General features: G+C 34.6%; 1 protein-coding gene and 1 long non-coding RNA gene across 2 annotated transcripts in view; both read left to right on the forward strand.

Moving 5' to 3' along the window:
- Positions 1-556: 556 nt before the first annotated feature.
- Positions 557-13,359, forward strand: part of LOC107693383 (uncharacterized) — a 15,455-nt gene continuing 2,652 nt past the window's right edge. Inside the window, exons 1-6 of the mRNA XM_016492747.1 lie at positions 557-1,176; positions 1,258-1,348; positions 1,566-1,632; positions 1,954-2,025; positions 12,483-12,552; positions 12,639-13,277. Of these exons, the coding sequence (XP_016348233.1) occupies positions 1,063-1,176; positions 1,258-1,348; positions 1,566-1,632; positions 1,954-2,025; positions 12,483-12,552; positions 12,639-13,277 (1,053 nt within the window). The 5' untranslated portion in view covers positions 557-1,062. The remainder of the gene's footprint in view (positions 1,177-1,257; positions 1,349-1,565; positions 1,633-1,953; positions 2,026-12,482; positions 12,553-12,638; positions 13,278-13,359) is intronic.
- Positions 5,276-11,915, forward strand: LOC107693386 (uncharacterized). Its single transcript, XR_001634733.1, has 4 exons — positions 5,276-5,332; positions 8,648-8,687; positions 9,188-9,272; positions 9,399-11,915. It is a non-coding gene; the product is annotated as an uncharacterized LOC107693386 (long non-coding RNA).

The raw sequence follows: 13,359 nt of genomic DNA on the forward strand, positions 1-13,359 counted from the left end.
TTAAAAATACTTTTGAAAACAGTGTATATACTGTGTGTGTGTGTGTGTGTGTGTGTGTATATATACACATACATACATACACACACACACACACATTTGTACAGAATATTCTATATTCTAATTCTGTAAAAACAACAAAATCCCTCACTTATTTATACAGTTTTGTTAATTTATTTAGGTACATTAATTTACTATAAAAAATACCGTGATTTGAGTGTTAACACTTAATATAAGTGAAAACCTCTAACGTACTGTTTTACCAATATTGTTATATTAGAAATTTGTCTTTATGAATGTTTTAACAAAGATACTCACTTGACAAACTCACCTTTTCTTCGCACAAACGAAACGAAGGCTGTGTTCCAATCGGCATGATTAATGCTTTCAGAGGGCACTTCGAAGGGAGAATAATTGCGGACCACGCTGCTATATAGTTTCAAACTGAATTTGTAATAAAAAAAAAGTATTTAAAGGCGAATTAGGTAAGATCTAAGCACCACAACTTTAACTCTTCCAAATCACTCAAAGTGGATGTGTTAGAACTAACCCGAAGAAACCCTCATTTTGATGCAAATGCCTAAAAATGGTCACAGCACATGGCATTTTCTTCAGGATTTGTCTCAAAGGGATGTTTTTAACCAGCTTGGCAACGGTGCTCAGATGGTTACATGTATCCAAAAGCTTCCATCCAAAAATATTTGGGATACTTCTCCTGTTTTGAAGAAAATGAACTGCAGCCTTTTTGAAGTGCATTAATTATGTACCTCATAATTCAGTTTATTTGGAGATATGTTCTGCTTCTGTTTTCATGGATTCCTATTTCTACATCATTCATTTGACAAACATAAAAAGTGGACATTGTGGCAGCATGGGCTCTGAACATGTTCTCTCCTTCCTGTTCTCAAGAACATACAATGGAGAAGGCACATTGAGTAGCACACCTGCCCAACCTTCCACACCGCCATCAGCTTTCCGTGTATCAAACAAAAAACACCAAACAAAGAAGACTGTTTCTAGGTAAGTATAGTGTGCGAATGTGATCGCGGGTGATTGTTTTTTCGAATGAATATGGAGATCATAATTAAAAACCAAAACTTTGTCAGCATCAGCAAAGGTGCAAAGACCTCTTATGAAAATGCAGTCCCTGATGAAAACTCTTCTGCCAAAAACCTAAAAGTAATTTTTTTTTCTCCACAAAATATATATCTACACATGACCTATGTCATGACAATTACATTGTTCTCGTCTCTACTTCAGTGTGATTCAGACGAAGTGTGTTTTCCTGAAACCAACCAGAACACTGAGCCTTCTTCTGTGAAGGATGATGCAACCCAACAGAACAAAAGAGGTCTGATGTTATTCAGATGTAGCTAAATGTTTCATATTGCATGGGCAGTCAGTACATTGTCAACGCATGTGTAGTGTTAGACTACTACCTTTGGAGAGATGTTTGCTAAATCATAAAGACAGTTGCTCTGTTATTATTAACTGGACATTGATATGAACATGCATGCAATATAAATTTTAATTGAATTTTAATTGCTTGTTCTTTTCCTGTAAAACAGATGATCACAAGTTCGCCTTACTCTCCGGTAAAGAGGAGCCAAATTTGTCATCTCTCAAGTCACCAAAGTAGGTTCTTTACCTCCCTCAGTATGTTAATACAGTAATCAGTTACATACTATTATTAAGCTTACATTAAAATATCATTTTGCATTTACATTTGTCTCCTAAGGAATGACTTATGTAATTTTTATTTCAAGCACAATAAATTCATACATTATTGTACCTCAATTTAGTTTTACTGTAATGCATTTGCCAAGTACATAAACGTAGTTGTTTCATTCCACGTTTGTATGTTCATTATACTGTAAATGTAGCGGATACATGCTGTAACTGATATGATATTCATTGTTGTCTGCTTCTACTAAACTTTTTTTTTTTTTCAATCAGGCGACCTAACTGCCCACCTGAAGATGAAACTTTTATTGTGGAGAATGACAAAAGAAAAAGAAAAAGAAAAAGGTCTAAATCAAAGAGTTTCTCAACAACTTTATTTCCAGTCAACACTCACTTTCCTTTGACCCAATATGCCAATGTAATTGACATTGTTCAAAAATTTTGGAGGAATCAGGAAAAGCAGGATGTCACCCTTTTAGTTGGTAGATTCTCAGTACGGTTGCAAGGAAGTGATCTGTACTGTTGTCCAGTCAAAAAAGATGAGAAAAATCTTCATCTTCATTACAAAAATCTTTCTTATGCAACATTGAAACTATCGAAAAAAAAATGCTAAAAACTTTTCTGAGACAATTTGGAACTATATCATGGGGAACCATGACAAAGCTGAATCTTATGTACTGACACCTCAAGACGCCACTGCAGTATGTGCTGTTTTGTTCTCAGAAGTTATTAGGTATCCTGACATGTTTTTCCACAACATTCTTCTGATGCATTATTATAAATCATGGAGCGAGTTTTGTGACCATCATCCCATGGTAACAGGAGGGTCATGGAAACATCAGAGCAATGAAGAAGTAGTGCCGGAAAAAGTTGTAAAGAGAAAACAAGAAAACCTTGTATTGTGTGCTAAGAAAATAATGAGCAGTGAGGGAAAAATAAGCACTCTATTCCAAGTTACCTCCCCAGTTTGAAGAACCAGAACCTTGGACAACATGCTCATGGACTTATGCGGATCGCAAAATGTGTTAATATAAATTGGGGGCTCTTTTTGAGAGAGGCTTTTGGGGTATGGGAGCTGAACACGCAGTGACTCCTAAAGTTTCAACCAAAGAGAGGCCTCCAAAACAAAACAAACAAAAAATGTCTTAATTATTTTTATTGTCTATCTATCTATCTATCTATCTATCTATCTATCTATCTATCTAGATTTTATAGACCATTTATGATTTTATATAATATTTATGTATTTATAATATATAGTTTTATATTAAATATGTTAATAAATATGATTTATTGACTATTGTGTCTGTCTTTTTGTGGGTCGCCATGATTTAGCTAAGTAAGACATGTTCCTGGATCAACATCTTTTGTTGATCCTGGATCAACATATCTGTCCAAAAATATAGACTTAACCCAATCCCTACCCCTAAACCTAACCCTACCCATAATTTATTCCTAAAAACAGTGTCACATGATCTTCAGAATTCATTCTAATATCATTTTTTACTCAAGAAACATTTATTATTATTTCTGCTTCATATCTGTGTGGAAACAGCGATGAATTTTTCAGAATTAATTTTATATTTAGTAACAATGTTATGTAATGTAATGTAATGTAATAATGTGGCAATGGTTTCTTAAGATCAACTTAACGTTATGCTTCTGATGCTTTTGGGAAACGCAGCCCTATTTGAACAAGCACTGTGAGCCATGCGTCTGCAGCGAACGCTGTCTGTGATTGATTGATTGGTTCTGTCTTTCAGCATTCAATGTGTGTTTCGATGAGCAGGAGAATCTATCCAACACAATTATTCACTAATATAGTCTATTTTTCCACTTAGAAGCTTATTTTATGCATCGAATTTCTTGATAAATAAATAAAATTAATGGTTAAAAAATGCTTTTGAATCGATATTTTGATGTGAGGATCGATACTTTCGATACAACATCAGTATCGAAAGTATCGATACTTAAGGATCGATCCGCCCATCCCCAGTGTTGATCCAGGAACATGTTGTACTTGGTGAAATCACGCTTACCCTTTTTGTGAGTGGTCATTCAAATGCATTACATGAAAGGGGTAATAACATTTTGATATGAAAAAATAACAAAAACAAGACTGCAATAACACTAGGAAATAAAATTAAACAGTCTGTATTATTGTCAGGAAGATGGACTGTCTGTGTTGTGTTGTGCTTCCCTTGACCTAGTTTTCCCATGTTTCATGCCCTAATTTGGTAGTTCCTGTTCCTGTTCCTGTTCCCATTGTGTCCCATTTGATTCAGCGGTGTCCCCTTAATTACCTCGTTTAGCTCGTTTAGTTTCTGAAGCCCTGTGTTTGCCTGTGTTCCCTGTCTGGTATTGAATGTCTTCAGGTCTATGAATAGTCCTCCATGCTACGTGTGTTCCTGTCTGCCCTGTGTTACCCGTGTTGTTAAAGACTGTTATTGAGAACTTCTCGTTCTCGTTGCCTCTCGCTCTAGCACAGTAGCAGTTCGTGACAATTATCAGTCTTATTGGTTAGACATTTTATCAGCAAATATATGGCCTCTACATACAAAATACTGTGCGATCATTAAAGAAGAGTCTAAAGGCTGCATACACTTAAGTCTGTGTAAACTGTGGTTATCAGTTGCTCTTTTAATGTCAGATGTACTGTGCTTACAGCTTTTATCATAGAGAAAAAAACACATAGTCTGTTAGGGCTTCCATAGTTTCTACAGTAGGGCGTGTTCTCATTCTTTTGCTCAAAGAAGGAGATCCTTAAGTTTCATTTCTCAAGAAAAGGAAACTTAAGCATTACATGATATTCAAGCATACTTTTGAGAAATCCCGTTTTGAGTATATACCTTGCAAGTCTCATCAGTTTTGTCATGAATCCCGGCAACAAGTCAGGATGTGATATAAAATGCATGATTGATTATGCAGTACACTTCTAGGCAATGAAATTGTACAGTAACACAGAGACAACTGATCATCTTTTCTTTTCTTGTGTGTACTCAAGAATTATCTGGGAAAATATGTCTTATTGGTGGTAGACAATGATTCAGTCACTGCCCACGTTTGCTGGAAAACATATTATGTTTGTAAGAGTGAATTTTTCATGAATGTAATGTTAATTCTGGGCATTTTTTTGTTGCGTAAATGCAAATGTATGAAGACGAAACCTCATTTTTCAGTAGGCTATAGGTTGTTTGCACATGACGTGCGAAATGCAGCTGGAGGGCAGGAAGGGATTTTTCACCATAGAAATCACTAGCAGAAACTCAAAATGCCTGTATTTTGCATTGTTTATGGATGCTCAAATTGGCCAAACCGAGAAACCACAAGGAGCTTTTATCGTGTACGAAAATGTGTTGTTCATAAGGGGGGGGAAGTCAAGAAATTGATTGAAAAACGCAGGAAAAAGTGGCTTGTAAACCTGCGTCTGCGGTCGGGAGGAGCGGAGCCGGATAATGCTCGTGTGTGCAAATGGTTAATATAAGATATAATAATATATCAAAAATATCACTTCCTGCCCTCCAGCTGCATTTCGCGCTTCATCAGAATCACGTGATTGCAAACAACCTATTCAAAAGAACTGTGACAGTAAGACAGTAAGGCGGGGTTTCCTATAATCACACTCTCTCATTACAATTCACTCGATGAACAGGTAGGTCGTACAAAACTATTGGCTTTATCACCTGAATATTATTTGTATTTAAAATATATTTTTTAAAGAAATGTGTTTTAAGGTAGGAGAGCATTGTAAAATAGATGTGCCAACAGAAATGTAATGGATTAACATTCAGTTATATGTAACTCTTATCTCTTGAGGGAATATACAGGAAGTCAAGGAACTTCACCATTAGACTTTTTTGACAAAATAAGTACTGTGAAAGTGTTTCTGAAAGTGATTTCTAGGTCATTCTTATAGTTTGGTGGATTTTGGATTGAGCAGGTTTGTTTGTTTTTTAATTAGCAGAAGATTTAGGAATAATTTTAATAGATATATAATAGATGTTTCAAGTATATAAATTGACAGGGTGGACATGTTACATTTTACACTATTAAATTAGTCTTCAGTAAATGAGGAAGAGAAAAATTATAGGACTGATATTTGCTTTGATGACATGTCATGACAAGTCATGTGATTTAGGGCATATGCTTAAGATTTTAAAGGGCAAGCACCAATGTAATGGTGGACTGGAAACTGAGCGACAAAATAATTGTAATTATATATATATATATATATAGACACACAGCAGTTTTTTCTGGTTCTCGAATCTGATCTGGCTGAGAGGAGTGTGATATTCTACTACACCTCGGAATTTGCCGTTGGCTCTTATGACTCTATAGTGGTTAAATATGAGATATAATTTGCTTTGGGTAAATCTAACGGGCAGTCTTTGGTCTCATTAAACTGATATTTGTTCCAGAGCAAAAAAGTTTTGGATGAGGGCAAAATCTCATCACGTTATATTTTATTTAAATTTAATTTCTGTATATCAGAGTGCTGCCTTTGTACTTTTGATTGAATTGCCTAGCAACTTTTATGATAAGAGTAGTATTTAAAGTGGTCATGACATGGATTTTTAAAAATCTGTTTCTTGAGGTTTACTTATAATGTTAATAAAGTTGTTTTGGACAAAAAACATAAATATGCGGAAAAATTATTATTATAAAATGGATAGTTCCGGTCCTTGATTCTGATTGGTTGAGCCGCATTCGAAGCTGTTGTAAATTACTCTACAAACATAAACCTTTGTTTACGTCTGTGTTGCTTGGCAACCCCTTTGTTGCAACCACAACCGTTTCTGAGGAACTACATTGTTTGGCGGAAGAATAATGTTTTTATTAATATCATTACATTTTATTTGCTTTGTTTTATTTTGTGAAACCTTGCTAATGTCAGATTTTTGGATCTGTTTTGCCCCCGTAGTCCTTCCTATGTTTCCTTATTTGGTCAAGTTTCTGTCCTCTTCACTGTAAACAACGGCTTCTTGGGGCTTATTGCTTTATTTTCTACCCTCATTCTGACCCTCTGTCTAAATCGACCTGTTTTAAGGGGCGGGTCCTTTAATAAGGCTTGTCAGGAATTGGCCACTGTTATGATTGGCTAACGTCATTGCATTGGAAACAGTATCAACGCCCCCTTGCTATTGCATGTGAGTGTTTTGACCACATAATAAAAAAAGCAGTAATTTCCAGACAAAGCATTATTAAATAATTTGCTTGTGGTTTGCAGTTCCCTATATTTTTCCAAAAATGTTAATGTGACAAGGTGTGACAGGGTTGAAGTCTGTAACACATTGGAAGGGTTATATTGCCTTCAATTTTAATTTTTGGTTTTGTTTCTCTCTCAAAGTTTAAGTGGACATATTACATCAAAAAATCTATTTAAAACAAAAATATGAGTTGTCATGTTTTTGGTAAGTATATATTTGCTGAAACCATGACTATTTTATTATTTTTTTCATTCAAATTATTAATAAATAAAGTAAATAACTCTATAAATAGTTAAATAGTTATAAATATATAAATAATAAAGTTATTTAACCCCACAACAATGAGAAATACATATATTTGTGACGGGGTTGAGGTTTTTCACTCAGAATGGCCACTGCTAGACCATATATGGCAGCAGTAAAACAAGTACATTGTATATACATATAAATTAAAATAAAATGTTGAAAAATAATAATTTTCCATCTTATTTTTATGTGATGGGGTTGAGTTGTTAAGCTTAACAGTACCCTCCCTGACTATAATATGCCTCAAAAATACGAATAAAAAGTATGATACTACTAACCATTTTCTGCACCACTATTAAAGAGACCTGAATGATGTCATTTCTGGTAAATAATGTCACATATGAGCAGTCTAAATTATTATGGGCGTAGAATGGTTAGTGTGACAGGGTTAAGTTTAGACTGAGGGACATAACTTTAAAGTCTGTTTTTTTAATAAAATATCTTGCAGTTTTTTTGAAAAATATTCTTTACAAGAAAGGAACACAAATAAATGCTTACATTATTGCCAAAAATCACAGACACTATGCACATTCTGTACAAACTCAGTAAAGTGCCTCAAGGACATGACAAAATGCTTGGTGTAAGATAGATACAAGACATTATTTTATGCTAAAAAAGATTAAAATGCAACAATAATTTTTATTCATTATAATGGGCATACCAAAGTATTGTGAAAAGTTTTGAACAATTAATTTTGGTAAATCGAATTCAATGACCCCTATAACGATTTTGTCTGCGCTTTGAAATGGGAAATTATTTTTTCTTTAAAAAAATGTTGTTCTTTATTTATTAGGAATCAGTTTTTACATATGACAGTGACATGCAGGATATGATATAAATTCCAGGCTAAAAAAACCCCCAGACTAAGCAGTTTTGCAGGTTTTCTCCCCGTCGGGCAGGTCTTATTTTAGAGGGGTTTGACACACTTTTCATGTGATCAGCAAATCACCTTTTGTTTAAAAAAAAAAAAAACAGAGATATAAACCATCTCTAAACCTTTTATAAGTGTTCTGATGTTGTGTACAAAATCTTTGGGCCAAGTTTAATCCAGTAATCAAGCATGGCAGCTGCAAGTGGAACATATATTTATATTGTGCGATCAAGAAGAATATGATTGTATGTCTTCAATTATATCATATGTTCAGATTCTACCAGACATATCATGATGCATAGGTATAACAATATTATACAGAAGTGAAGCAGAGAGAAAGGTACTCTTCTCAGAAAACGTACAAATAAAGGTCATTTTATATCTTTAAGTACTATTTGGAGCATGGGGATTGCTAAAAGAGGACTTAATGAACTCATTTTTGTAAAAACCACAAATTCGACGAAAACTGACATTTTTCACTTCTTTTGCCTGTAGCTCAAAATTAGTGCGTATCCGACTCATTTTGCCAGCACAGGTCACAATTGTAGATGATGTTCTGAAACAATCTGACATCTTTTCACAGATACAATAAAGGACGGTCTTCAGACATGGCTGAAAACATGGTACTATTTTAAACAATATTTTGTATTATTATTATTTTTATATAGCATGCTAATGACCTGTTCAATGTTTTGTGTAGTGGCAATTATTTGTATAATGATGTTATAATGCATTTTTGTTTCAGTTTCAGTTTGTTTAGTTTTAATTATACTAAATAAAAACAATAAATAACCCATTTTGAACACTGAGAGTCTTAATAGTCCTTCAGTCAGATATGTGCATTGTGGTTTGCAGTTTAACAAACTGGGTGTAAATATTTAAACATACACCAGAGAACCATCAAAATTAAACAATAAAAATAGTAACAGTAATTGAAATCTTTTAAAACATTTTATATTAAAACTGTTAGTTATGGATTTTAATGTAGAAATTGTAAATATGCTTTGTCGAAGTAGAAGAGTTTTATTTATTATTATTATTATTATTATTTTGCTTATTCTGTTCTTTGCATTTGGCATTTAATATCATGCCATTTTGACTCAATCATGTGCTGGAATTACAGGGACAAAGAAAAACAAGGGCGGCCATCAAAGTTGAAGAGAGAAGCAAGGAGAGCAGGACCGCCACTGAAACAGTAACACCATTAGGTAACAAAAAAGATTCACGCAGTGATAGGCAGGTTAACAAAAGTTACATTATCTAAGCAAGACATTAGCATTCTTCGGGTACAGCACAAAAACAAAACACTTGTATAATGTTTTTTTTGTTATCAGAAAAATCACAGCTGGATGAGATGTGCCATCGCTTTTCATCCAGAAGCACACAGAGCAAATCAGCTGGTTTGTTTCATCTTGTCAATGGTTTAAATGTTATTTTTGTAATATATGTTTTGTAAAAAGGTTCAAGGGTGGTTCCACAATTGCTCTCTAGAAATGGTGGGTTGAATTTCCAATTCATAAAACTTTAGATCCCAAGATGGGTATAATATTAAAGACACAAAAATGTGATGTAAGACTAGAATTCGAGAAATATAGGAAAGTAATATCCACAAATTAATTTATAAATACACTGTAAAAAATTCAGTTGTTTTTATAGAATAAAAATGGCAGCTGTGGATGCCAGAATCATAAAAACAGATTAATCCATAATTGATACATTTGAGTTGCCCAAAATGACAGCATTACCAATGGGTTAATGGAATAAACCAGGCATTTTCTAGAGAGTTTTGGTTCTTTTTTTAAAGAATTATGTTTGAATGGAGATTATGTATTTCTGACTGGTAAATGTGAAACTGGATATTTATGTAGTCATGTGAATAAGTGTTTTTAGAAAAGCATACTAAGATTTTGACGACCAGATGTACATAATGAAAAAGTACCTACAGAGAGCCATCATTCTTACAAAAATTATTACAATATATGATTGAATTGTAAATAACTAAGTATTATTTAAAATTGGAATAAAGATCTAGTAAAGAAAAAAATGTAATAAAACACAAACTGAAATGGCTTGATAAGTATTCAACCCACACCTCCAGCTGAACCTGACAAAATCCCTGGAACAAAGTCAAGGCTCCTGTGTTCAACTGAAAACTCCCTCCAAACTTGACAACTGAGGCTGCAGTGACTGGAGAACTTTCTTGGAGGTCACTGACAGCTTTATGTCCATGGATGTCTGTCTACAGAAATGTACGAAGAAAAAAAGAAAAAAAAAAAAAGCATTCTAAGCAATCTTTCCGCTCTCTTGTCTTGGAGGAACTTTCTCAGGATACCTTCTTAGGATCTTGTGATGAGCACTGGCCTTTTTTCATGACATTACGGCAAAGCCAATGAGCACTGACTTAACCTGCAAGCATCAGGACCAATGATGATGATGCACGCAGATCCTCAACAGTTTGCTGAGGAAGAATTGCTAAGTTAATTGAGTAATATGCTGATGGTCTTCACCAACTTTCATCAAAGGGTTTGAGAATACTTATCAAACCATATTAGATGTACAGTGCTTGAAGTGGGATGGTACTCAACGGTATGCAGTACCAGCAATTCTATGCTATGCTGTTCACAGTACCGGACATTTTTCTATTGTACCAGCAGCTCAGAACTCTCTTCTGTCCTGTTTGAGAACTGCAGGTTCACTGTCTGGCGCGTGGATGTGGACATGCTGAGTCTCTCTCGCACAAGCGCGGACACATTGGGTCTCTTTTCACTTCAAGCACTGGATGTATCGATATGAAAAGAGTGAAAGTTTTCTGAAGGTACTCTGTTCAAGCTGTATACTTCTGTCTTTGTGGCCAATAATTCAAATGGAACCACCTTTTAAACAACAAATCAATAAAAAGCTACAACAAACTGACCAGAGTACATTATTTAAAAAAAAAAAAAAAAAAGCTTTTTCACAATGCATTTTCTCTGTGGACTGGAATTGGACTTGAATTGGACTTCAGTGGAAGCAGCAGTTACGCAGTGCAACCGGAAAAAGCGGTCCAAAGACATGTCTACACGCAGGAAAAAGATTGCGATAAAGTAAGTGTACAACACTAAAAGGACAGTACTCCTGTATGTTAACATGTCAGTAGCCCATGCTGCAATGGATTTGCAATGGGTGGATGAAGATGGACTCATGGTTAGATCTCTGAAATAAGGCCATTATTCATTATTTCATGTGGAGTGGGAACCTTTGCAGAAATCATGAATATTGGAGAACTTCTAGCAACTTGCAAGCTATATTGCGCCAGTAAATACCCCTGAGTATGCTTTATATTGGGACGCATCCTCCTCATCCCAAATTGTCAGATGGTTTCTGATGCAGTAGATGAAGAATTCCAAGTGAGAAGGACTAGACGATTGCTTTCTGATAAAGCCTTAAATCAAGAATAAGATGGGACACCTGCAAGCACTTTGACCTCCACTATGATGCTTAATATTATACAATGTGTTGTGTGATATGGAACGTGAGTCGATATATCAGTGTCATGTCCTCAAGTACAATAATGCAAAAGAAGCTGGTAGAATGGAGGAAGAAATCACAGAAGATGCTTTCAAGATTTTTTGGAGGGAAGTTTTCTTACGTTAACAGATCAAGAATTGTTGTCAGTGAAAGGATCACTAACAGACCTGGTCTGTTAGAACTAACCCAAAGAAACCTTCATTTTGATGCAAATGCCTAAAAATGGTCACAGCACATAGCATTTTCTTCAGGATTTGTCTCAAAGGGATGTTTTTTAACCAGCTTGGCAACGGTGCTCAGATGATTACATGTATCCAAAAGCTTCCATCCAAAAATATTTGGGATACTTCTCCTGTTTTGAAGAAAATGAACTGTGTCTCCTAAGGAATGACTTATGTAGTTTTTATTTCAAGCACAATAAATTCATACATTATTGTACCTCAATTTAGCTTTACTGTAATGCATTTGCCAAGTACATAAAGGTAGTTGTTTCATTCCACGTTTGTATGTTCATTATACTGTAAATGTAGCGGATACATGCTGTAACTGATATGATATTCATTGTTGTCTGCTTCTACTAAACTTTTTTTTTTTTTCAATCAGGCGACCTAACTGCCCACCTGAAGATTAAACTTTTATTGTGGAGAATGACAAAAGAAAAAGAAAAAGAAAAAGGTCTAAATCAAAGAGTTTCTCAACAACTTTATTTCCAGTCAACACTCACTTGCCTTTGACTCCCAAAACCACATATCAAACGATAAAAATACAATTTGAGAAATTTACTGATCATAAAAAAAACTTATTGATTGTTATTTAATACATAACATCAGTGTTGATCAAGACCATTCTCATGTTGGATTTTATAGGCTACTAGTACTACACAACCTAACTAGTGTTCATTTACATTTTAGTGACTACAGTCAGCCTGAGGACTACAAAGGGTCTGAGATCGGCTCAGGTTTGGAGGACAGAGGGAACACCGTAAGTTAAATCTGTTGTACAATTATTGTTTAACTGTCAACATCAATAGTTATTATGCAGCTCAATTTTGTCTTTGAATTTTCTAGCAGTCCAATTGTGAGGGGAACGAAAACAAGCCACATATCATCCTGTCATTCAAGCCAGAGCAAATGAGAGAGAAGAGGTTTTTGAATGAAACATTTACTCAAAATTCAGAAGATGAACACTCCACTGCAAAAATGCCTGATCAGCCATTTGGAGTGCGTACATCCTGGGAAGATTGTGCTGTTGAACAAATTAAAAACATTGCTTATGGGAGCATCGAAGACTTAAACAATGACATCAGTGTACCAATCAGAATAAGCAATTTTGTCCAATATGCCAATGTAATTGACATTGTTCAAAAATTTTGGAGGAATCAGGAAAAGCAGGATGTCACCCTTTTAGTTGGTAGATTCTCAGTACGGTTGCAAGGAAGTGATCTGTACTGTTGTCCAGTCAAAAAAGATGAGAAAAATCTTCATCTTCATTACAAAAATCTTTCTTATGCAACACTGAAACTATCGAAAAGAAATGCTAAAAACTTTTCTGAGACAATTTGGAACTATATCATGGGGAACCATGACAAAGTTGAATCTTATGTACTGACACCTCAAGATGCCACTGCAGTATGTGCTGTTTTGTTCTCAGAAGTTATTAGGTATCCTGACATGTTTTTCCACAACATTCTTCTGATGCATTATTATCTTTTTGTGAGAAATGCATTACATGAAAGGGGTAATAACATTTTGATATGAAAATATAACAAAAACACGAAAAACACGATAA

Source organism: Sinocyclocheilus anshuiensis, unplaced genomic scaffold (genome assembly GCF_001515605.1).
Source record: "Sinocyclocheilus anshuiensis isolate Anshui unplaced genomic scaffold, SAMN03320099.WGS_v1.1 scaffold566, whole genome shotgun sequence".
Taxonomy (NCBI): Eukaryota; Metazoa; Chordata; class Actinopteri; order Cypriniformes; family Cyprinidae; genus Sinocyclocheilus; species Sinocyclocheilus anshuiensis.